Source organism: Mycteria americana, chromosome 2, assembly GCF_035582795.1.
Source record: "Mycteria americana isolate JAX WOST 10 ecotype Jacksonville Zoo and Gardens chromosome 2, USCA_MyAme_1.0, whole genome shotgun sequence".
Classification (NCBI taxonomy): domain Eukaryota; kingdom Metazoa; phylum Chordata; class Aves; order Ciconiiformes; family Ciconiidae; genus Mycteria; species Mycteria americana.
In genome coordinates this window covers 80,828,049-80,854,269 of record NC_134366.1, presented here as the reverse complement: position 1 = coordinate 80,854,269, position 26,221 = coordinate 80,828,049, and the positions used below count along the sequence as shown (strand labels likewise).

Sequence of the window (26,221 nt, the reverse complement as noted above, 5' to 3'; positions counted from 1 at the left end):
TTCTGCTGATTCTGATGCATTAGCATTGTTGGTAGTCAGCAAAATATCTTGCAAACTGCATTGGCGTGATTGAGCCACACCACTAAATGTAAAACTTGGTGGTTAAAATTGAATATATTTACCTTGACCCTTTGCTCTCACACTAATCTTTAAATACAAAAGCACATGCTGTTGTCATTAGATCCATTGTACCTGGATCCACCATTAAGGAGAGTTTTTTGGAAACAATTCTGAATAAAGTAAATGCTGGTGCCTTGCTAAGTAGTAGGATAGCCACTTCTGTTTTCTAAAGGAATTCAAAGCCAATCCTGCAACTTTTACTTCTGTGGAAAATGTATACTCAGGCAAACTGTCCTTTAGACTGATTTTTTTTTTTTCCAAACAATTGTAAGATATATTTAAAAAACTGTTTGTTTGTTTTTTCATGTCTGAAACATGTATGTATGTAGATTTTTAGGCCAGAAGCAGTTACAGAGGTGTACACGTATCAGATACACTTCATAATAATATGCGTAAGGAGCATATGTTGATTCCTGGATCCGAAAATGGTTATCTGAATGAATCCTCATATACTGTACTTGGGGCTTCTCATGTGCCTTAACATACTTGCCTAATTAAGCTGTTCATTTCCTAGATTTACATAGCTGTCCCCAGCTGTTGTGCATTAGCGGATCCCCACTGCTAGTCTAAAAAATTGGCTGAAACTGTTTTTTAAATTTAGAATTTGGTCTGAGTTTAATTTAGCCAATGTTTACTACTATAACTTCTCTTTCTCTGGAGAGAGAGGCTTAGGCAGTGAAGTGATAATATTTAACAGATATAGTAACTCTCAGGTAGCTGTAAGAAAACTGAATCTGAGGAATTTTAAAAAATCTCTTCTTGACAGAACATGAAAGTAACAATATTATGCTAGACAAGCAAATAAGATACAGATTAATATAAAATTCTGAATATGTGATGATATGGCTAGGTGTATTTTTAAATAAGTATTTAACTTTATTGAAAAACATACTTAAAATTTGATACATCTGGTAAAGGCTGAACTTTCTATAACCTACCAAGGTACAGAAAACTACAGAAAAGTATAAAATACTGTCTGTTTTGCTGCCAAAGAATTGCATCACTGAATCAGTCATGGGCTGAGCTTAAGTAAACTTGAGTTTTAAGTACCTAATCCATTCTTAGCAATAATACCCAACTTTTTACAGATGCACAGAGATACCTTCTTCATTTCAGCTTATTCAACCATCTCGATTAATTGAGTAACTTATTTAAAGCTAAGAAAACATTTCGGATTTCAGAAATCAATGTCTTATATATTCCTGTCTAAATAAAAGAATAGGTATGAGTTAAGATATTTTACTTCCAAAATCTTGAAGCATAAACACAAAACTAAGTTTATCTCCCTGCTACTGATTATTTTCTCAAAACAATTTATAATAAAGTCATGTTAAGTAAAAACAAACAAAAAACCCCCAAGTATTTAAGTGCATAACCTATTTTTAGTTAAATAATACTAAAATAAACAATCACAAAGGTAAGCTTCATGCATTGTAGTTAAATCTTAATTTACATCCAAGTAAAAATTCATGTAAGTTATAAATAAAACCCTGGATATTCAGAGTTTCCGTAATTCTTTTAGGATTAAGAATGGTGCATTTCTTGGCTGAATAAAAAAATCAGTTAAATCTTTTCACACCTTTATCATCACACTAATAAATGTGAGTGATGTGTCATCCTGTTCAGCAAAACCTACCAACTTTGATTAAAAGATGGTATTTATCATTTTGACTTAACAATACTAACCAATGAAAACGGGCCTTTCCTTAAACTCAGGATGCAGCTGCTGTTAAAATGTAAGATTCAAGCAAGCAGAAAACCTTGATTTAAACCAGGATTAAAATCTGTGGTGGTCTTAGTTTTAGTTGGGGTTTTGTTCATTTTTTTTCTTCCAATGAATCAATTCTGCTGCTCCCATGCCTCCAAGTTTATTCATTCTTGTTAAAGCACCTATCTGATGCAACAGGGGAGGGTATACCCAGAAAGAACAACTGAACAAACTGAATCATAAAGGATTTGTTCACAAAATGTAATGAAAGAGAGAAACAAAAACGGACCTCGAATCTTTGGAAGCTGCAGATATGGTTGAAGAGAAGGAGTGAAAAGACCATCGAACTGAGCTGGAGAAAGCAACTCTCATTAAATTGATCTGATTCATTTCCACTTTGTGTGTGTGTCCAGGGGAGTTAAAAAGAGCAGGAAAGAAGGTGGGAACAAATTTGAGTTAAAGTAAATTTGATTAGTGGCTACATGAAGAGAAGGATAGAGTGGAAAAAGTAAATTTAAAAAGCAAGTTGGGCAAAAGCTAGCTGAAATTTGTTCTAGGCCATTTGTAGTACCTGAAACATTATTTTATTTTCTCCTTTAAATTTGGCTTTCTATTTGGTGTCGTTTGGTTTATTTCTTATTCTCTGTATGCAGTCGTTAGGTTTTTTTCTGATAACCAAGACTAAAAAACCCCCACTAAACTCATTCAGCTGATTTGAGAAAGCAAGTGTGGAGTTAACTACCCAGCAAAGTGTAGGATGACTCATGAGTCAGGAGACTCCTGGTTTGAAAAGGTCCTCAATTACCAGGGGCTGGACCCGTGTGTCCAAACAATAGGAAATGGAGATGAACAGCTTCAAGGTGCATTTGCATTGCAGCTTTTAAGCTGAGCTGAGTGGGGACTCTGTGGTTTCCCTTTTGACCCATCCCAAACGACAGTTTCCTGCCTTGTATGAGCGCTGCTGACAAGCTGATCGATTGGTGAGGCAATTCGGAGAGCTGGTGAGTTTTATACCAGGTGAGGGTACAGGGGCTAAAAGGTTCCTGAATCCTCTCCCTCTGAGATCAGATGAACTCCAGTGCTATTCCCAAGGGAAGAGTCTGGGATATCCTGGGGGTGGGAAGAGTGGGACTGTGGCAGAAATACTTTAGTCGTTGTCATGAAACTTCCCTTACAGGAAAGCCAGAGAAATAACTAGGTGATGTGATGAAATGACCTTTCTAAGGCTTTGGCTTTATTTGCTGACTGGGTAGGAACATGGTAGTACTTAATCATTTAGTTAATCTTCAGTAGGCTCAGTTACTAGGAGGCAGTTGTTTGTGGGGAGGAAGACAGGAAAGGAGAAGAGGGAAGGTAAAAACAGGCTGTAAGACAGAATATATTGTGACAGTGGGACAAAATGATCCGTGACTCACTATAAGAAGTCTTTGGACATTTTGGTATCTGCACAAGAAAAGTTGTGATTGATTGTCACTGAGTGGTGCCATTTCTTACAGTCATTGGGTTGGTCAAATCACATCAAGCAGAAGAGAGAGCTTGCAATTCCAGGGAAGAGCTGTCTTCAGTGGAAACTATATCTGATGCCTGCAAAGGCCATCAAACCCAACAAAAAGGTCTCTGGGCCGGACCCAGCTACCCTTTTTGAAGAAGAACTTCCTCTGTTTTGGTTTCATCATCTAGTTACTGTCAAAGTTTTTGGTTTCAAAGTAATTAAAAAAGCCTTTTTGATGCCTGTTAGCTGATAGAAAACAAAAAACAATAAAAGGAAAAATAACCCAGTTATTCCCTGGAATGACTAGGTTCCCATTGATTAAAGGAATTAAACTGATTCTTCAGGAGCTGCAATATCCCTATAATTGATATAAGGGATGGGAAAGAGTAATAGTGAAATTATGACTGCCTGTTTCAGTGATAGTTTATAATTTACCTGCAAAATAACACCTTACCTGTAAGCTTCTGTAGACCTTCATTCTGTTCCATCAGACCACAGCTAAAATTGATGCTATGTTGGCTTAAGTTAACGCTGGTGTCACAAAAAGCAGAAAAGTTCTTTTCCTGTGCCTGGCTGCTCCTTCCTGCCCCTGTGCATGGCAAAGCTTTTGAGCAATAATGGCGCAACATGATACTGGAAACCAATTTAAGTTTAAAATATTTTTTTCTTTATTGGGCCATTTTAAAGCTGGATCTGTTTCCCAGGCTGGTTCATTGTGTAGCTAAAAACCCCTGTGCTAATACTGGGGGGAGGGTCCAAAGAGCAGGGACTGCTTAAATTGACACCAGTGCCCATACCAAAAGAAAAGTACCTTGTATCATTGTGTTAGTGTCGTGGTTTAACCCTAGCCAGCAACCAAACCCCACACAGCCGCTCGCTCTTTCCCCCTTGGTGGGATGGGGGAGAGAATCGGAGGAGTAAAAGTGAGAAAACTTGTGCATTGAGATAAAGACAGTTTAATAGGTAAAGCAAAAGCCGCGCACACAAGTAAAGTCAAACAAGGAATTCATCCACTGCTCCCCATGGGCAGGCAGGTGTTCAGCCATCTCCAGGAAAGCAGGGCTCCATCACGCTTAACGGTTCCTTGGGAAGACAAATGCCATCACTCTGAACATCCCCCCCCTTCCTCCTTCTTCCCCAGCTTTATGTGCTGAGCATGACGTCCTATGGTATGGGATATCCCTGTGGTCAGTTGGGGTCAGCTGTCCCGGCTGTGGCCCCTCCCAGCTTCTTGTGCACCCCCAGCCTCCTCGCTGGTGGGGTGGGGTGAGGAGCAGAAAAGGCCTTGACTCTGTGTAAGCACTGCTCAGCAGTAACTAACACATGCCTGTATTGTCAACACTGTTTCCAGCACAAATCCAAAACATAGCCTCATACTAGCTACTATGAAGAAAATTAACTCTCCCAGTGAAAACCAGCACAGTTAGACACCACTGTCTCAGTTATACTGTTTATTTAAATATATTCATATGGAAATGTGGAGAGTTTGTGTGGTTTGTTTTGTTTTAATTTAGAAGGCAAGGCTTTTGCATTACCACAAGTCTCTGACATTGGTATCCTAGCTATGTGATTGCCTGAATATCACCTTGCTGCAGGGTATGGTTGAATTCCATTGAGGGTGTTAAATCCAGAGACTGTAGCAGGCTGTGTATGTATAGAATATCTCACTTTTGGTGTCTGGGGTAATCTGGATCTTACCTGTGTGGTGGCTTTCTGCTCTAAAAGTGTTACATGTTTTCAAGTGTCCTCTGCTTTGCCATCTTGAAAGCTAATTAACCTTCAAACATCAGGGTCCTCACTGAAAGCGTTTCTGTGAAGAGCTAGCTAAAATTTAGAATTTCTAACACAGAGAAATTCTGACAAACAGGATTTGTTTAGATTTGGAGGGTTTGGGGGGAACAACAAGGGTTGGTGGGGCTTTTTCTTAGTGGAAGTCCATTGAAATTAACTTTTTGACAGTAGAAATTATCATCTTGTGTTTTCTTGGGAATGTTGAAGTTGAGCTGACTTTTGATACTTCAGCCTGCATTTCACCACTGTGGCATACCATCTTCAGGGTGTTGTCATTTAGGAACTTCAATATATTATTTACCCAAATGAACCATGATCTTTGGCCAAGTTATTTCTCCCAGAACGCACCAACACTTATGTCTCTCTTGTGCTTCCTGCACAGGCAGGTAGGAGGTATGCCTGCATAGTGTGAGGAATTGCATCATCTTCTGAGGAAGGGCTTGTGATCCTCTGAAAAGAGTGGGGGCTTTAGGATCTCGGAGGAGAGACCATCATGTCAACTTTTGTAGGAAAAGGAAGTTAAATTGGTTTTGAACTACGTTTAAGCAGAGTGCATTGAATTGCTTTAAATATCACGTTGAGATGTTTCAACTCAGATCAGACAAAGAATGAAGAACTGTCTTAAGATTTTGTTGATTGGTGAAAATAAAACTTTCAGGAGAATTGAAATTCCCCACGGAAACATTGGTTTAATGAAAACTGCCTTACTGATAAGAAAATATTTAATTTGAGAAATTCTTAACAACATTTAAATTTAATGAGTAGTTATCTTTATGTTGCCTATACTTTCCAAACTGCCTCTGTAACCCTGACTCGAAAGTATCACTGGTCTGAATGAAACAGAGTATATGGGCTCCTACTCCAGTTCAAGCACTTGATCTGCTGGTGGCCTTGGCTTTTCCATAAAGCTTCTTTACCCTGTTGTCAATGAAGTATTAATCCTCATCTTTGTACTTCTTAAAAATAGAGTGGCTTTTGATGTAAGAGATGCTCTACTGGACTAGCCCGAAGATCCACCTAGGTAGTGTCCTGTCTTGAAATGGCAGTAGTGAGCAGATAAAGAATCATAAGACAGCACAGAGTGACTCTTCCTTTGGTATACCCTTCTCATCACTGGGAAACCATAATTTAAGAGCTTCCTGAGCTACGGTTTGCACTCAGTATTTAGTAATCTATAATGGATCTATAGTACCTAAATTCATCTAGTCCCTCCACTGTGTGAAGTGGCAATATGTTATGCAGCTTGGTTTTATTTTTAAATAAAAAATTAATATGTGGGGTTTTTTTCACTAGGTATCCCCTGCTTTTTGTTGTTGTTATGGGAAGTATAGGAAATATTTCCTATTCATTTTCTTATTCATCATTTTATATACCTCTTAACCTCATTCACCTCTTTCCTAGACTGAAGAGTCAGTCTGTTTAGCTTTTCCTTCTTTGGAAACAGTTACAAACTTCTGATAGTTCTTGTCACTTGAGATCATCTGATCTCAAAAAAAATATGGAGAGACAACTGCACATGCGACATGGATAGTATTTGGGTTTATATCATACAATACTTGAGGAATTCAAGCAAACTTCAAAAAGTTCATTAGTTGTGTTTTGGGGTTTTCTAGGTTGGAAAAAGGTCTGGTCCCCAGAGTTCAATATTTTCATGTTTGTGATGAGTTGTTTAAGCAAGAAGAACCCAGGGGCACTGGGAAGTACAAAAATAGATGGCACTTTAGATTTATTTTGGGGGGAGGTGGGGTGAGCTAAAATAGTTGGAAAAAGGATAAGACAAAAGCAAACTCAGAAGTCCGCTGGTCCTCGTAAAGATCTGTCTAGAAGCTTTGATATCTAAAGCCTGTTTCAGCAGAGGATTCAGTTTTACACAGAGAGTAGTGTAGCTCAACTTATCAATCCTTGCAAATATCAGGAGTTCAAAAAAGAAGCCCCTCAGAGTACCATCTGTTCTAGGAAGTTGGATTGTAAAGTTGTCTTGTCTGTCCACCTCCACCCACATAAAACATGAGCATTTCCATCCCATAGACACTTAAATTTTAGATACAATCAGCAGAACCTTAATTTCAGCTTAGTTTAGGAAAGTCTTGAAAGATTTCTCTTTAATTCTGGATATTACCACTTTCATTCTTCAGAACTGGCTCCAAACTCTTTCATAAAGAGAATCACAGCAATTTAATTTTATATTTGTATTACTCTTGTGTAGTATGAAGTAAATAATCTCCCTCAATAATCAGTAACAGTTAGAAGTATTTTCAATAACATTATTAAAATGACAAATAATACTGCAAACCGTACTTCCATGGTCAGTCGTTTCCATCTTATTTCTCCTAATTTTATCCATCAAACTGATTTTATCTAAATTTGGTTGCAACTTCTAATAGGATTTTTATTTTTTTAAGTCTTAATATTTTTTTCTCGAGTAAGAACTTACTCCACTTTGTCGGAAAAACTTCCCTAATTTGTGACAGTATTTTGAATTCCTAGTTTCCCTCCCTTTTTACATAAATACACATATCACCCTTCTTCAAAATAGTCTATTTACAGTTGCTAGATCCAAGTATTAGTACGTCAATCTGATAATGTGAATGGTATACATCATGGTATCCAAATACCCCCTGATCCAAACTGATGGTCACATCTAAAACAGTAGTAGTAAGCATTCCACTGTAAACATATGCTGCCTTGGAAAAACCCTCTGAGGGAAAAGGAAACATTGGTGAATCTGATTTTTTCTTTGTTGTTGTTGTTTTTTTGTTTTGGTTTTTTTTTTTTTTTGGGTGGGGGGTGAAGAATGGTGATATAGACTGCAAACTGGATGCCTTGGTCCAGACAGGATACTGGCACTTGGAAAGCTGTGAAGGTGTAAGAGAGAACCAGCATGATTTATGCAGCAGTGTTTTAGGGTGTAAGAAGGCAGATGGAAACAGTTATATTATGGCTAACACCAGAAGAAAGCTTACACTGCTTCTAATACACAGATTACACTCAACAATAGGGCTGTTGCTCTCATAATGTTAAGCTAAAAAAACCGCAAAATAGATGTGTACTGTAGCAGTAGTTGGTCTGTGAAAGTGTGTATCTCATATCCTGTCATAGACTGGTAGGTAGGAAAAAAAGCATCCCATTATAAGTTAAGGTACTGTTAGCCAAGGTGTCTCTAAGGCACATACAGAGACGCATACAAAATCCTTTGGAGAAAGAAACCATTTTCCACCAGATTTCTTTTTGAAAGTGACACTCACTGTTTGTGTAAAGTGGAAACTGAAATGAAATTTCACATTCATCAGTAACTTAAAGAGGAGTCTGTTTCACTTCCCTTTCTCCTCGCTCCAGTGAGATGTCGCAGAGTTCTGGAAGCATCAAGAAGAATAATTTCATTCAGAAATTGGCATCTGAATATCTGGATTAAAAAAAAAAAAAAAAAAAAAAAAAAACCAAACAAAAAAACCCCCAAACCAACCCAAAAAACCCAACAAACCACCACCCCAAAAGCTTGACTTAAATGCTTTTCTGGCTTGGAAGCAGTCATGCATTGGCTGGGTTTTTTTGGTTTTTTTTGGTTTTTTTTTTTTTTTTTGAAACAGAGCTCTCTGAATGAAGATTCCAATCTGGCCCTTGAATAATTATTTCTAAATGTGAGATGACAAGTTAAAAAGACATTGTGCCTACAGAACAAAAATAAAAACTTTTACATAACCTTTCTTGCTTTTATGGGGAGTACTAATATAGGTTCCTTGCAAAAATTTGTTTATTTTGTTTTCTGGATTGGGATGGTTTCATTTTTACTTATCCTCTGTTTTAGTTGTTAGAAAGCAAGACTTCTTTAAACATGCAGTCAGGGTAAGGAATACATAGAAGAAGAGACAAAGCCCTAATCCTTTGTTTTGACGCCACATTGTACTTGATTACTGTGAAAAGATTCATGTCATAAAACAAACGATTAAAGACTTTGGGTAGAAAAGCTTTTCAAGGAGACGGACATTTCAAAACTGTGATATCATCCTCGTGTAATTGAAGACATTTCAAAAACAAGGAGTGGAAGACAAACATATGCAAGCAAGAAATTGGAAGGTTTTAATTCATACACTTTTCAGTATTCTATAAAATGTAATTAATTAGTCTTTAAGAATTCTTGATTATGCAATTAATTATCTTTAACACTTGTATACAATTTGTGATTATTTCCATGCATATAAACTCAGTAGTCAGTCTTTAAAGTAATCTCCAAAAATAATGCATTCCTTCAGGTAACTTCCTCATCTCTGATTTTTTTTTTTCAGGTTGAGGGACTCTGGGTTAATTTCCTTTGTGTTCATGACAAACCCATATAAACCATGCTGCTATGGAACTGCAGCAATTTTCACCATAATTCCACATTCTCGTTATTCCAGAAAAACTCACCACTGCTGTATCTCTATTTACTTTTGGTTTTTTTCCTGCTCTGTTCCGCTTCCTTCATGTAAGCGTATGATTACACAATAAGCCCGCTGAAAACCAAAACATTTTTGGATGTATTTATTTTTAGGCAGATCCATTCACCAGTTTAATTCATAACATTGATACTTTCTGGAAAAGGAAGGAATCAGCTATGTTCTTTACAGTTACAGAGCCAAGTTGTTCCAGATTCAACAGAATATGAAACAAAGGTGTTTGTTGTGATGGATTATAATTATGAGAACAAGGAAGGGGTTTTTTAAGACCTTGTCTGTTGAGGAGGAAAAAAACCTAAATAAATCTTACATTCCCCCAGAAATGTAGTACAGGCGTTACTAAGATGCCTTTAAAAAAACAAAACAAAACAAAAAAAACCCAACAACAAAAAAACCCCAAAACCAAAATTTTAAGAGGAAAGCACTTTTTAAAGGGAAAAAAAAGTTGAAGGAATTATTAAAGGATATTTAACTTTACCTAACGCTTAACTGTTTGTGTGATTTCAGATAAAAAAATCTTTCTCATGTTGATGGCATGACAAATCTCACTCAATATAATGAAAAGCATAGCCTTAAAATCAGAGTCTAAATCAGTGATATATATCTTGGTGACTGATTAGTAATAATAAAAATAGCAAGGAAAAAGCTGAACCTTTGTGTTACTCAAGTAGCAAGGTGTGGAAGATGCTGGCTCATGAACTACATGACAAAGTACAGCAGTTTGGACACAGTTTCCAGGAAATCCCTTTACAAAATCATTAGTGCTTTGGATTGCATCTAAATGTGTGCATTTGTTTTAGAGATTCAATTCTGTTCTCTGTAGCACCACTGTAATGGTAACAATATAAATTAATTTAGTTTAATTTTTGAGTTACTGTAGAGATAAGACTAAATCCTGTGCTGAGTATTTCTAATTGTACTTTATGGTGCTAAAGTATTAAAAATGCTATCAAAACTATCACAAAAGACCTTTAATATGCAAACAACTTTTTTAAAGGTATGTTTTAAAGCATATTCAAGTTAACCACTAGCTATTTTGAATTTACAGGTGATACTGGACATTGCCAACAGATGACGATTTAATTACCAGCACCTGAAAAAGGGGAAACTATCTATTTTTAAAGGAGATCTTGAATTTGAAAGATTCTCAAAAAATGTGACTATCTGTAGAAACAGATTACTCTTGGCAAGGAATTTGCAGCATAAATTCTTTGGATGCAGCATAGGTATGCAGTAATAATGCTAGGTATAAGACAAATGTGTAGGGAGAAAGGAACTCTCACACCCGTCCTTCCAGTCAAATTTGAAACAAAGTGAAATATGCTTCTATGTTTCAATGTTACTATAACTGTACTATGACAAAGTAAGTATACTGTCATATTCCTGGAATTTGGCAACTTGCTTCTAAATAAATTATTTCTATTTTATGTAGGCAGGGATTACCAAGGCTAGAAGTTTGGAAGACCAACATGCTAGACCTTGCCTGAGCATTCCCTGAATCTGAGGACTTCTTTGTGGAAAGAAACCAACTGGCGTTACTTCTGTGGGAAAGGGGTTTTGTGAGGCAGTAGCTATTTCGGAAGGGTAACTCCCCACTGTTGACACTCGCCTGTGAGGAGCGTTTCTCAGTGCAGGCAATCCATAAATAATGCTTGTATTGCAATGTGAAGATAATTTTATGTGAATTTTTACATTCTTTCTGAGGCATTAGTTTGGATATCAGTTTGGGTTTTTTTTCAATGGAGAAAGGGCAATAATGCTAAGATGTTATATATGAAAACTAGCTCTTAAGTAAAAAAGTGTTCACGCTTACAGTGCATATTTAAACTGACTTTAAATATGAAAAGACATAGTGAAGGGGAAAATAGATGCCAGTGTATTACATGCTTAAGTCTTCATTCTCCATGTGCACATTAGTGAATTTGTCTATTTCATAAACAAAAAGATGAGGCAGTCATTTATTTTCTACAGCCTATACAGTACAGAAATAATAATTTGAGATCTGTCAGTGAAACTGTACACGTAAGTAAGGCAAAAAGAAAGGTTTGGGCCTAACTTAAAATACTTCCTATATAATAAAAAACCTGTTTGTGAGCAATGACTGTACCACAAACAGCTGCATAGATTAGCGTGAACACAATGATTTTTAATTTTTTAAAAAATAAAACCAGTGTTATTTTGCAGGGTATTTTACAAATTACTTCAGTGTTGAAACTAGAGAAATGAGTAAGGATTTAATATGCCATTACAGTATAAAATGATGAGGAAAATAATCCTTAAGGCATTATTTGGAGAGCAAACTCTGATGTGGGATTAGGAAAAGCACTGCAAATAGCAGTATCAGATTCAGACAAGGACAAACACAGGGAAAGGAATAAAAAGCAACTGAGACTGAAGAAGCTGGCATGAGAGATGATTTTTTTTTTTCTTTTCCAAGAACTACTCTTTTAAACAGATGAAGTGTTACCTTAGAAGTGAGTACAGCGGGTGGGTGAGGACGCACCAAAAGCCAATACAGTATCCATATCTGGTGGAAAATGCAGAAGAATATGTTCTTCATCTGCAAAACAGCACGTGGTGGTTTCCTTACAATATTTTTGTAGTAATAATAGAAAGTTGACAGATTATTTTTGTATAACATCTCTGCAGAGGGAGAGACGTGAATGCAAGTAGAAAAGGAAATTTGTGCTTGTAGAAGGTAACTCTTCGTTCCTTTGTTCTTGAGGATGGACTTTAATAAGTTGTAGTGCCATGCCATTTCTGCCTAAATGAAGCTTTCAGCTGTCGTTCTCTTTAGGAACTACCTCTGGCTTTCCACAGACTTTAAAGAGCATTGGCAAAATCTGTAGAACAAATAGTTTAGATTTCTTTAATTTCTGCGTTGTGACCTTAAAGGGCACAGTTTTTAAGTGTTTTATCGAGAGTGCAATGGCTACTTCATGCTACAGCCAATTTTGAGACAATGTTTTCTGGACAAAAATAAAAGACAAGAAGTGTTTTGAGTAACAAATAACTTTTTTTGTTTTATTACCTGATTCTGGAAACTGCATGTATTTTTCCTTATCTTACTTCGTTGCAGAGGATAGCGAATAGAAGATTCTTCTCAAGAAGGTTTTTCTATCTATATTACTTCAGAAATTCTTGTTAACAATGTAATAGAGAAGTTGCTGCTACCCAGCTTTTTAAAAAAAATCTGAATTATTGAAAAATGAGTTTATCTACCTCAACACAAGCTGCTGTTAATGAAGCTGCATTTTCCGAGCCTAAAACACTTTGCTTTTCATGCTGTTTGTCATCATTGCCAAAGCATGAGGGATTTTGAGATGGGACAACATGTTTTATCAGCCAACATCAGGGTAATCGGATTAATATCTAGTGTTTGTTACTTTTAGTATGCACGTATGAACTAATTGTAGATAGGATCAGTAAATAATGGAGCTTAAGATGGTGCATATTTTCAAAAGGCAACAGAAGAAAATCTTATAGGCATCAGTCCCTTTGAATCAGGACTTGTAATATCAACGTAATGTGTTAGGTTGAATGTCTAGTGATTTGATATTAAAAGGTATGTATCATGCCTAAAGCATTAGATACATTTCAGGGAAATTGTAACTATTGGAAATATATTTTCATATAAATTATGCCAGCAGGAGGTATACGTATGTTAAAAACAGTGATACAATGTAGGTCAGTTCTATTTCTGATTGGCACGTTTGAAGGATGAAAGCTTGAGACTTAGGAACCCCTTAAAGTTACCAATACCAGTGAAATAAGTAAGTCATTTGAACACATACCTCACTGCAAAACTTGTACTATTAATGTGCCATGTGCGGGCCTAGTAAAAGTTAATTATGTGCCAAAGATCACGAATTTATTTGTATGTATTCTGAATTTTTTTTGTTAGTATCATGGTTTAACCCCAGCTGGCGACTAAGCCCCACACAGCCGCTTGCTCTCTCCCCCTTGGTGGGATGGGGGAGAGAATTGGAAGAGTAAAAGTGAGAAAACTCATGGGTTGAGATAAAGGCAGTTTAATAGGGAAAGCAAAAGCCACGCACACAAGCAAAGCGAAGCAAGGAATTCATTCACTACTTCCCATGGGCAGGCAGGTGTTCAGCCATCTCCAGGAAAGCAGGGCTCCATCACGCATAATGGTTCCTTGGGAAGACAAACGCCATCACTCCGAATGTCCCCCCCCTTCCTTCTTCTTCCCCAGCTTTATATGCTGAGCATGACGTCCTATGGTATGGGATATCCCTGTGGTCAGTTGGGTTCAGCTGTCCCAGCCGTGTCCCCTCCCAACTTCTTCTGCACCCCCAGCCTCCTCGCTGGTGGGTTGGGGTGAGGAGCAGAAAAGGCCTTGACTCTGTGTAAGCACTGCTCAGCAGTAACTAACACATCCCTGTATTGTCAATGCTGTTTTCAGCACAAATCCAAAACATAGCCCCATGCTAGCTACTGTGAAGAAAATTAACTCTCCCAGCAAAAACCAGCACAGTTAGGAAGGTACATACTGGAAGAACATTACAAAACTTCCCTGTTTTTACAAATAAACTTTAAAACCTTGCAAGCTGGAAGAATCTTTGCCAAGCAGAGTTACCAGTGATCCCACAGCTTTATTTGTATCCAACAGCCCAGTTCCAAAAGAAAATGGGAGAGTGGAGTCATGGAAGCTGCAATGGTATTAAATAAGAAACAGGAATTTAGGTTCAGACTAAAAGCCGGGGAGATGGAGGGACTTTAGACCTAAAACAGATAAATACCTTTTTCCAACTGGAAGAATAGTTCATCTACTAATAAATCCCATAGAGAAACAGAATGTCAGAACTAAGAGGCAGCTGTGCAGCACTGAGGTTGATTAATTAGGGGAAATTTCCATATCACCAGCTTTTCTAGATGGGATTAGATCAAGTATTGAGAGAAGTCACATTGCAGGCAGAGTGACTGGGGACCTGTGCTCATACAGCACGTTCTTCTAGGACGTGTTGGAATTGAGGTAAGGAATACAGAAAAAGCCAGTAAATAATGTTGTTCTTAACTATGATCTGGAATTGTTTAGTGTGTTTTTCTGTATTTGAAAACAATGCAGTCATGGTCTTGTATCCAGAAGCTTGAATTATGTCTTGCTGAAAGAAGCTTTTGGTGCAAGGGTGAGAGGAGCCTGGTAGGAGGCCGTAAGTGCATATTGTGCCTTCTCAGATGCAGTGATTCCAAAGAAAGCTGTCACTACTATCTTTATGTAGGACAAGCGCCTCAGGACCTCTAAGAGAAAAAAGAAAGAAGAGTGCTACTGAATAAGCTCCTAAGAGTTTATATGAGGTCTGATGTCCCTTCTTACTGAGGTTTGGTCAAGTGATCTACAGTAGCAGACATGTCACCATCCCTTCTGCAAGCAGTAGGCTGCTGAAAAGCCTCGTTTGGTTTTGGTAGATAAAAGTGTTATTGTAGCATTAAGTGGCATTTGATAAATTAAGTACAGCATACCAAGTTCCCTCTTCAGCTGTCCTGTGATTTTCTTGCTCTTCTTTCTTGTTACAGTTCCCATTTCTGAAGCTTGCTTAGCCATGACAAAGTGTTCTCTAACATATTTGGAGTGCTGTTTTGCTGTGACCTACTCTCTCCTTAAGACACTCTTTTCAGATGAAATATTTTGAATCTTTATCAGTCATTTGCCTTTATAGAGTCTTTGTAATTCAGCACTGTTGAAGGTTCAGTTTCTCCTGCTTTGAAAGCAAAAGTCTGTAGTCTTGATGCTTAATGTTGACGAATTCTTCATCTGCTACTCTATATTATTCTAGCTGAAGGATAAAGTGACAATATTTCTGTTGGCCTTATAGTTTAAGTAAATAGTAGTCAAGCTGTTGAGGTTCTTACTGTGAGGTAGCTTTAATTTAGTACTACATTTTCCCAAATTAACACATCCCAAAACATGATCATCTTTGGGTGAGAGTTTTGTCTTTCATGTTGCCGGAGTTGCCAATAATACATACACATTTCAGTTTTCTAGATTTTTTCTTTGGGTTAATGTTGGTTGCACCAAGTTTGGGACCTACACCTTTCATGACTGCAGTGGAGAGATACCAGCAGCAGAATTTGACAAGTGCAGATGGAATATTACCTCTGGGAAAAAAAAGATCCAGGATTTGCTTCCTGGGAAATAGCTTTTACAAATGAACTGAAGATGTGAAGAATTTCCTTTGGAATTCTATGTGTGGGTGATGCTGAGATCTTCTAGTAACTAGTGATGAGAAACATTTTGATAACTTTATGAGAATAACACAGTAATACTTATGTAATAGCTTTGACCATCCAGAATGTCTGTCTTAAATCAAATGCTAGTAGTTTTTAATAGTTTCTTCTGATTAGGGCCACTTCCATTTAAGAAGATAAACCTATTTGATGCTACTTGTTCTTATTTCAAAAGGAGGAAAACGGTGTGCATTTGGTAAGAATACATTATTGCAGACTTTTTTTTTAATATTCAGTATTTGTACATATATTAACAACTTTTCATGTATTTTCATTCTGCTTTTGTGCAAAATAGAAAATTTATAAGACTGTCTTATCTCTTTGTAAATAAAAGGTTAGAATTGTTATGAAAAGAGAGTTGATGAGAGTAAGATTTTCTAATCATTTTTGCAGTAGCTAGATAACTATAGTTAGGGTAAGGCAGTTGGTAAATTCTGCAGTAGGCTGTGACTTGCACCACAACTTGCTGTGATTATTTCTATGTAAATTGTATCTGGAAAGGTCTGTGATGCTGACATTTTAGCATCAATCATCAGTGGTGCCATGTGAGGAAGTAAATCTCGGGCAAGCTGTTTCTCCAGTAAGTTAATTCTCTAAAGCAAAGTGTCTGTGTCACAGGCTCTCCTTCCCCACCAGTTTCCCTGGTGTCCTCTATGGAAAAGGCTTCCTAAGATCTTTTTTTCTGATTGCAAACTGTATTTTTCAATAGATCATAAAGGAGCTGCAGGTACAGTGATACTCACTTTGTTGAGTGTAAGTACAGGGCATAAAACTTCCTAAAGTGCCTTTTCAGGAGGTGGCTGTGCAGTCAGGCATGGCACGTGCCACAGCTGTGACTCCCTGGAACCGTTGGTGTTGATGAGAATGTGGTAATTAAATTATTTTATCTGTTGTCTTTATTAAGACTATGGAAGGATATAAGTCATAAAGTTGATGATAAATTACAAGCTTGACTGAGACAATTGTATTTTTATAGGCAACTTGATTAGAAATTTATACAGAGGGTGAATTAAAACTTTAATTATGACCTGCAGGCCAGTATGTTAATTGAATGTTGCGGATAGCCACAAAGTTAGCTCTTGCATGACTTGTGTCCAGGAATCCTGAAAGAATGGACAGTCTTTGATTGAAATAAAGCTTGGGAAAAAGAGAAATCTTAATATTTGTTTTAGCATGATTATTTAGTTTTTGGAAGGAGGGTTGAGATATACAGTTCTCTTTATTGCACTGCTAGCATGAAGGACCACTGGAAGTGTATTAGCCTGTTATGTGACTCCTGTTCATAGATATGAATGTGTTCCAACTTCACTGTACACACTGCTTCCTCAAAAGGAGGTTGGGAGTGGCTGTGGGTTGTAAAGTGATGATCCTCTATGAACTCACCCTGCTGGTCCCGATCGCCAGAAGACAGCCGAGTGGGTGAACTCTGTATTGGCAGGCCTTGGGCCAGGTCAGGTATCATCCCTCATCCCAGAGCTGTCACAAAAGTAACACAAAAACTGTATCATCTGCTGTAGCTAATTTGACAGAAAGGCAATAATCTGCCCACATCTGATCCGTACTTATTTTGTACAGCTCTGGCTTCCAGAACAATGTATGTGTAATACAGTCATCACCATAGCCAGAGTGTCCTGTACCGTATAGACACTCTGGCCAGTCATGCCATAAGGATGCAGAGGCTCAGTTTACAACAGTTCATCGACTGTTAATCCAATCACTCTGTCTTGCTAATCAAATCAGTCAGCTCCAGGAGCATGTGGCAGCAGGCCTACGTTCACCGCAGGCTAATGAGAATGGAGCAACATGGAGCTGCAGTAAAGATGGACTCTAGGATTTATATGGTATCCTAGTGTAATTTTTTAATGATGTTATTTGAACTTAAACCGTACAATACTATGGGTTTGGTATTCTGAACGTATATGTGTTAAGCTGTTTTTAAAATTTACCCACTAGTGCTAACTGCAGTGAGCAATGCTCTGAACTGGCGTTAAGTCATGTTATTGGAAATGATGTTTTTTCTAATAAAATGTGTACATTGAAGATTTTAGTGCACATTTGACAGACATTCAGGTGTATTTGGATATCCTCATCAAATTTGTTTTTGAATAACTGTCTTCCCAAAACTACTTTCTCCTTTTACTTTAAGCAAACTTGCCACTTAACTGTTTTCATGTCGTATGCTGCTATATACTAGTTGCATTTTTTTAATGTAGAATTAATTTATTTTATTTACAATAAGAAGTATTTGAATACTGTTTATCATTGACTTCTGCAAGATTTTAATAAATAGATGATACAGTAATTCACAAACTTTGCTGATTGCTTATGGATGATCATTTTGGTATCATTTGTACACAGGACAGTGTCCAATTTAACCAAGGGTGACTGTTCACATGTAGCATATACATGTGTGCAAGACTTGCATTTATTCTAGCTTCAGTCTCTGAATTGGGGAATGTCTGCAGTAGTAATTTGGCTCAATTGGAGAAAATCAGTAGAGTGAGGCAGTTGGTGCTGTGACCCCAACCTCTACATGTTCTGCTGTGCAGCACTTATATTTTGGACTAGGTGTAGTGGAGCCTCTCAGGATCAAATATCCATGCCACAACGTGTATTGAAACTGTTCAGAGCTGTTATTTGCTCGGACCTGTGTTGCCCCCTTAGGGGTTGAAGCATGACCGATAACACCATTGCATTGGTACATTTCCATTTCCAGTTTGTATTTCTCCATGAAGAATCCACATCATGTATACAAAAACTGGTCTGTGAACAAAACCATTGCACAGTAAGTGGGAATAGTGCGGAGGGAAGAAGAACTTGCTTCTAAATTGCACTATTGCTCTGATCCAAATACTAATGTAAATAGAGCCTTCAGCTAAAACAAGGCCTTCTCCTATATTTTACAGACAACAGATAGAGTATGAAGTCAGATAGATTCTATTCTGTTACCTTTAAATTAATTTAGCCTGACATGAATGTGAGGACAGAGAGGAACATGATGGGAATGGAAAATGGGTTTATGATAAACAAGGTAGTGCTCATTGAATATTTACATGCCTACTTATATGTTTATTTTGCTCATTCTCTTTTTTGTTGCCGCCCCCGACAGCTGTACCTTTAGTTTAATCTCTTCAAATCTTCTGTTAAATTAAAGTATGATCTTTATATATATATATATATATATATATAAAACATATATATATACACACATACACACAGAGAGTATGCCTTATATAGAGTTTATGAATGTGCCCACATTACAATGCTTTGGACTGAGAACATCCTTCTGAATTTCATGCTTACTTTTATTGACCTGAACTAAAGATCTTTCATTGCAAATTAAGATTGCGTATCCTTTTTCAGACCGCAGCAGAACGAAGAGGTTACTGTACCTGTACTGCCCATAGGTGTTTGTTGTCCTCTGCTGGAAATTGCAGTTCTCTTAGATGTGTCAGAAAATACTGCATATGTGGCTGCTCTCCAAACCAGTTATTTCAGGATGCCTACATTAGCTCAGGTATTCTTAATATCTAAAGCAGGTCACTTTGACAGGACTACATTAGGGAATAATTACACACGAATTTGTGCTGACAGATGGGGAGGAGCTGTTGTCTCTGAGCAGAGGACAGGGAGGAGCAGTTGCAGTGTTGCTGGTTTCACCTGGCGCAGCTGTAGCCAGACAATACTTCGGCCTGCAACCTTATCTTGTTCTTGTCCGTTTTTTGAAAAAGTGTAAATGCGGTATATTTTGCTAATAAAAGCAATTAAAATCAAAGTATCTGCTTCCTCAGGGACAGAAAGCAACAAGAACCAATTCTCACCACATTCATGGAAGGAAGGGAGATTTACCATTTTACAGATGGGAAATCTCAGGTATAATTATGGTGTGGGGGATTATAATTTGGGCACTCCACTGTTGGATTATACCTCTGAGCAGTCCGTTGTTTTTCTGCTGTCTGAGATTTGACTATCATTGATCAGTACCTGATTTGGGGAAAGTGATAACTTAGCATGCTAAAATAAACTGGCTAATGTTATCTTTTGCCACCCAGATAGTTTGCCTGATAAATTTCCCTCATGCTTGTTTTATCTTTCCTTTTTATATAATTTTCCATTTTGTTTTGACTCTTCTATAACACTTGAAAACTAACCATTAGCAGCAAATCCTGGCAGTACAGAACCTTTTAATTACTAAAAATAAATATTACCCCCTGGCAGAAGGCATTGGACACTGTAGAAACGATAGTTGGCACAAACTAGTTGACGCCAGGATTTCTGGCATGATTATGGCAAAGGATGTGGTCTTGCTCTTCCCCTGGTGCTTAGGGGCACTCTGCCAGTTTTTAACTCTGAACTAACTCGGCATAAGATCAGAAAAGCACCCAGTCAGCTCCAGGGTGACAGTAGCAGGGGGAGAAGCAATACTGCCTGTGTGGATGTTACCTAGCTGTTCCAACAGGTTAGCTGTATCATCAAACCGTGCCATAACTGATGTGTCAGGAAGTAGGAATGTAGACTTTTTTCCCCACCCAGTCATATTCTGGTTTTCATTTTAATATTTGGATGTAAGTCATTAGTATCTTCTAACATAAGACTTTGAGGTGTCTCGCATTGTATTTCATGTCATGTCACCACCATATACCAAAGTAGAAATTGATGACTTGGACAAGCTTTCTTTTTCAGTAGGAAAAGAAGTACAAGTTTGTAGTCTCTGTTTTTGCCATGAAAGAGTTTAAATAAGCCACTAGTTCAGGATGGATGTTCCTATTCCTGTTCTATACTCAAACCCCACGTGCATTGTGGAAGCATTCCAGTTTCCTCTTCCCAAATCTGGATGAGAAACATTTATGTAGCTGTTATCATAAGCAAAAGTATTGGGCGGAATATTCCTGAGCAGTTTTTCAAGTGGTCCTAGGGGAGTTAGACTAATCAAGCTGAGACAACCCAAAAAGTCCCTCACTAAAGCTCTGAAGCTACATGATAAATTGTGTATCACAGGTTAATTGCTATAATTTTTGTGTTGTAAATAAAATAGAAATAAGAAGTTAGGGGAAAAAATCTCCTTTTAATCAAAAAGAGCAATGTCAAAGTAGGTTTTGTTGCAGGCTTGGACAATAGAGCTAAATGTAATGGGTTTCTTTATGCATTTCTGTTTGCTCTATAAATCATCGGGTTAGGAATGGATTTCTGCATCTCCTGTTCTAGAGTTCATCTGTTATCTCTGCAAGGTGTCTGTTTTTTTGGATGAGAGGGATGGCTTCCTACTTGAAAAGGGCATGTCCTTAATGGGTGGCCTTTCAGTATTTAAAGACGTTAGGAGAAATTTGTGCCCAGTAATCAATGTTGTTTGTTATGAAGATTTCCTGCTAGAAAATAAAAGTACCTTCCTAGTAGTAGAGATCTTTCTCAGAGAATCATATTTTTAAAATCCATTTTAGAAGGTTGAGAGAAGGAGAGAGGATAAGCAAGACTATTGCAGTAACTGCTTTTTGGACAATATATCAAGTTTGATTCATGAGTTTGGTTTTATTTTTTAATTTAATATTTCTGGCTTAGTACTTGAAGGTCTTTTTACTCAGTCTCTACTAAAAAAATTTTGAAGGCGTATTTCTCTACTAAAAAAATTTTGAAGGCGTATTTCTCCATAATGACTTTCTTATTTGGGGTAGCATTTTTGTTAAGATGTTCTTAAATATAGTCTCGTAGAAAAATAATAGTTTCATTTTTCTAGCTGTATGTTTTTTTAAGTCCAGTAACTTTACTAAAAAGGTAAATAACCAGAATAAAAATAGTTTTAATGTATTTTAACATTTTAAATAATGTTTGGACAATTTATATTGCATTACTCTCTGTAAAATGTATTGAATTGTACAACTGAGTAACAAGGTAAAGGTGGAGCTAGTCTGACAGTTTGTGTTTGGGTTTTATTTGTGTGTTGTTGTTTGTGGGGGGAGTGTGTTTTTTTTAAGACCTATGCAAACAAGGCTATGCAACATCCTAATGACAGGACAGCATAGTACAACACCTGCAGGGTATCACATGAAGTTCTAGGATGTGTAGTTATATTGCTGCTGAGATTATAATAATAGTAATCATTTAACCTCATTGTTGAAAACCAGGCAGTACATTACGATAACATGCCACGTATTAAACTGAGATGCACTCTTAAAAGAATCAGTTGTCAACAGTCATATGATTTGGTAATGACATACATACCTGTATTTTCCTCCTGTCCTTCCAAAGTGTTCTGTAGATGTTCCATTCGTTAAATGCCACTCCAGTAAATGTTACTGGTCTTCAGAGATTCTCCTAGGTATGTGTTATCTTAGCTTACATGTGTGGTGTTTGTTCATGAGGGACTAAGCACTAGGGCTAGTAGTTAATAAGCAGTAGTCCCAGCCCATTCCCCCACCCCACCCCACCCCCGCTTTTTTTTTTTTGTTTTAATAACCGAAAGGAAGATAAAGATGGGGAAGAAGGCTGTATTGGTCCCATAATTGAAATGAAGTGGGCTGGAGGATTTACCAGAAGGAGCAGCCTGGGTAGGAAAAATTAAACAAAAAGGGGAAATCCCGAGACTAGCCTTGCACTTAACATCTTTTTCTGTAAAAGAATTCCCTTTCTGCGGGACTAGCATGACTGGCATGAGTTTTGGGACGAGGCATGAGCCTCTGTCCCTGCAGCTGCTGCTGTCTGCCCTGTCTGCTTTACCCCAGTGCCTGAATTCCTCTAGCCTGTGGGTCCCCCGTGCAGTTGTAGCATGTGCATGCTTAATACTTGTGACATAAATATCACCTCTATTTGCAGATAAGCGAGGCATGGTAATTTGTTCAAGTATGTGTATCAAAGACTCTGGCCAAAACAAGTTCTCTGTTTTCACAGGAAGAACAGCCTCTATAAAAAATATTCTGTATTTGCCCCAGTTTCTGAGCTGTACCATATTGTCCCCGGTAACTAAAGGGTAGCTCACTGTAAGTAAGAGATTCTCACATATGCCTTATGCTAAGCAAGCAAATTATTCAAACAATACCAAATTGATAAGTTTCATAAGGTAAACACACTGTGTTTATACACCATATTTAAACATGATCTCTATATTCAAAGAGGGAAACCCTATCCATGTTGAAGTTGGTGTCAAAACTTTGCTGGGGCCAGTGCTGATTGTCAACTGTAATATGTCATATTCAGACTCTTGTATATGTAAAATACTTACTGAAGAGCAATTTTGGTATTTTAGAATGTCTTTTATGAGATGGAAGTAACAATCTGAAATTTGAAGAGAGGAATTTCCAGTCAGCTGTGAAAGACTGTAAGCTATAGAGCTACAATACGGAATTACAGAACTACAAGAGTAGTTTTAAATCTATCTACACCTAACAAATTATCTGCATGCAAGCTGCTCACTTGAGTTGTATATCAGCCCATGCCTAATGTTTAATTTTCCTTTTTAACAGGTAGAGAGAATTGTTGACAAGAGGAAAAACAAGAAGGGAAAAACAGAGTATTTGGTGCGATGGAAAGGATACGACAGTGAAGATGATACTTGGGAGCCAGAACAGCACCTTGTTAATTGTGAGGAATATATACATGAATTTAACAGACGCCACAATGAAAAGCAGAAAGAAAGCACATTAACCAGGACAAACAGGACCTCTCCAAATAATGCCAGAAAACAAATTTCTAGATCTACCAATAGTTCTTTTTCAAAGACATCCACTAAATCTTTAGTTATGGGTAAAGACCATGAGTCAAAAAATAATCAACTCTTTTCTGCAACCCAGAAGTTCCGGAAAAACAATTCACCATCTCTTTCTGGAAGGAAAAATATGGACCTTGCAAAATCAGGTATTAAAATCCTAGTGCCCAAAAGTCCAATTAAGAGCCGGACAACAGTTGATGGCTTCCAGAATGAAAGCCCAGATAAAATGGACCATATAGAGCAGGATCAAGAAGACTCTGTAGCACCAGAAGTAGCAGCAGAAAAACCGGTGGGAGCTTTATTAGGACCTGGTGCAGAGCGTGCTAGGATGGGGAGCCGACCAAGGATACATCCATTAGTGCCACAATTGCCAGTGCCAGTAACAGCCACAATTGCATCAGCATTAACAATAAATGGAAAAGGTACGTGTACGAGTCGGTCATTTTTGTGTATGTTTTTCATTTGACTGATCTTTTTTGCCGTTCAGATGCAAACAAATTACCCGCTCTGTTTCAGCCATGTTAAATCAAGTCTGGAGAACTTCACAACTTTATTTTACATAACTATATGACTACAAAGCCATTTTGAATTTTGCCAGCGTTTGCTTTCCTCGCAGAGATTCATTGGTATTTGTGTTTTCAGAATCACCATAAGATACATCTGTGTTTGCCTTGACATTGTGTGGTACACATATTCTGTGTACCACTTCCAGAGATTACATCATTGCTTTAAGTTTCTTTAAATAGGTCAAATTTGTTATGAATATTTGAAACATTAATTATGGGAATAGATGAATGATGTGAACAGGGATTCTTCATAACAGTATACATATCTGTTTTGTTATAAATATTGCCTGGAAAAAAACCTGTGAGAATGAAAAACAAAGTTGATAAGTTTTGTTTCAGTGAAAACTTGAGCCAGTTGTGGAGAAACATATGCTTTCTGCCTGGATTGAATTCTGTCTTCATTATATTTTATCAATATTTTGTTGTTTATACCTCATTTGATATTGAGAGCTTATTTAGGTTTGATGGCTGGTTTGCTAATATCTCAGTAGATGACTGTTTCTTCAACTCGTACATTGTACAAAATTTGTGACACCAATGAAACCCAAACTGCTTTCAGGGGAGGAAGCTGTTTGTTCCCCCCACCCAGCTGAGACCCTTGTTTAAGACTTCATGGTCCTCGTTCTTGTGCCCCAAACTTTTGCTCTTCCTTGACAGACCCAGGTTGTTGTGTAGTAACAGGGGTTCTCGTAAGCATGCTTTTGAGGCTAAATTTTCAAGTGTAATACTGCATCCTCAAATAAAATGTAGCGGGTAAAATCGGCAGGTATGCTATTGATGATGGCTTGCTGGAAAAATTGCATGAAAACCAAGGACTGGGCCTGCCAAAAAACACACTTAGAGACAAACTATATAGGCAAATAAAATGTGTTGAAGACTTTGGGAGAGTTTGTTGGATGCCCCACTATTGCTTGCACTCAGATTTTCTGAAAAAACAGCTGTGGCGGGACAGGTTGCAAAGCAGTGGACAAGGAAGAAGCATGCTCCTGGAGCTGCGGTGTCAGGTCATGGACCGACCCATTTTGCTGCAGATGAACTAGGTAACCATGGTAATGCCCACACAGATGCCAGGAATATCTCTTCCTTTGCATGGGCTAAACAAGGAATGTAAATCTCAGAGGATGTAAACAAAGCTGGAGGGGAAAATGGAAGAGATGCCAGTATGTGAGTTTTTTGAGTAGGTGAGGTAGAGGAGTGTGTTTGTGTGTGTGATGGTTTTGTGATAATTACTATACGTTTTGGAGTACGGTCATGTTCCTAGCGAAGTGATTGATAAGCGCTGCCTTCGGCGTCATGGCATTCAGAAAAGAAAATTAGGACACAAAAGCCCTCCTTGGGTAGATCAGCAGCCACAAATGATTAAATCATTCCCACCAACCTTTCACTCTGGTAATAGGTACAGCGAGGGCCCAGTTACAGGGCATCAAGTGGAAGTGGAAAGACCTGCACAGGAATGGCAGTAACACATAAAATATTAGCTGAGGTGCATTTATCTGTTTCACTGAGGTGTTACAGTTCCCTCAACTGCCACCACATCCTTCAGCTCTTCTTAGGCATTTGTCTGGGCAACTACACTGAAAGCTGTCCACTGACCCTAGGGATGATGGCAATATGAGACTTTTTCCTCATACTTACGTTTTCACAAGATCTTAAGGTGTAGATCAAAGAAAGGAGAGCCAAGGAGATAGTCACAATATGTGGTTGCCCAAAACTACACAGTATGTTTCCACCTTCTCTCTGCTGCTGGGGGGATATTAGTTCAAGTACATTAACTGAGGCTTTCTTTCTCTGTCCTGTTACACCACTGCCAATCCCCAAGCTGAGCTGTGCAGTCTGCTGGGAAACGGATGCTAAATATCCAAATTTATTATGGCTTTGCAGGCAGTTGGGCTCATCTACAACATTTTTGGGGATAACTTCCAAATCATGCAGTAATTCTCTGATTATAAAACTTGGAAACAAAGCTGCAAAAGAAAAGTACTTTGTGTTTATATCTGATATCAGTCTCTTTTCGTACCTTCTTAGGATTTCTTGGACAGGTATCTTTCTCACAGAAGCCCAGGCTCCAACTCATCTGTTCTGCACGGCCAGAGTGGACCTTTATTTAGAGAGAAGCCAAGAGAGGCAGCCCCGTCTCCTAGAGCTAGCCTGGCCTTGGAGCTT

At 37.8% G+C, this 26,221-nt stretch overlaps 1 protein-coding gene across 2 annotated transcripts in view; it reads left to right on the top strand.

Moving 5' to 3' along the window:
• CDYL (chromodomain Y like) overlaps positions 1–26,221 on the top strand; it is a 106,932-nt gene that overhangs the window by 26,035 nt on the left and 54,676 nt on the right. The window contains exon 2 of one of the 2 annotated variants that reach the window (XM_075493899.1): positions 23,248–23,914. The exons of the other annotated variant lie outside the window; for it this stretch is intronic. Coding sequence (XP_075350014.1) covers positions 23,248–23,914 — 667 coding nt within the window. The remainder of the gene's footprint in view (positions 1–23,247; positions 23,915–26,221) is intronic. 2 annotated transcript variants of the gene reach the window in all.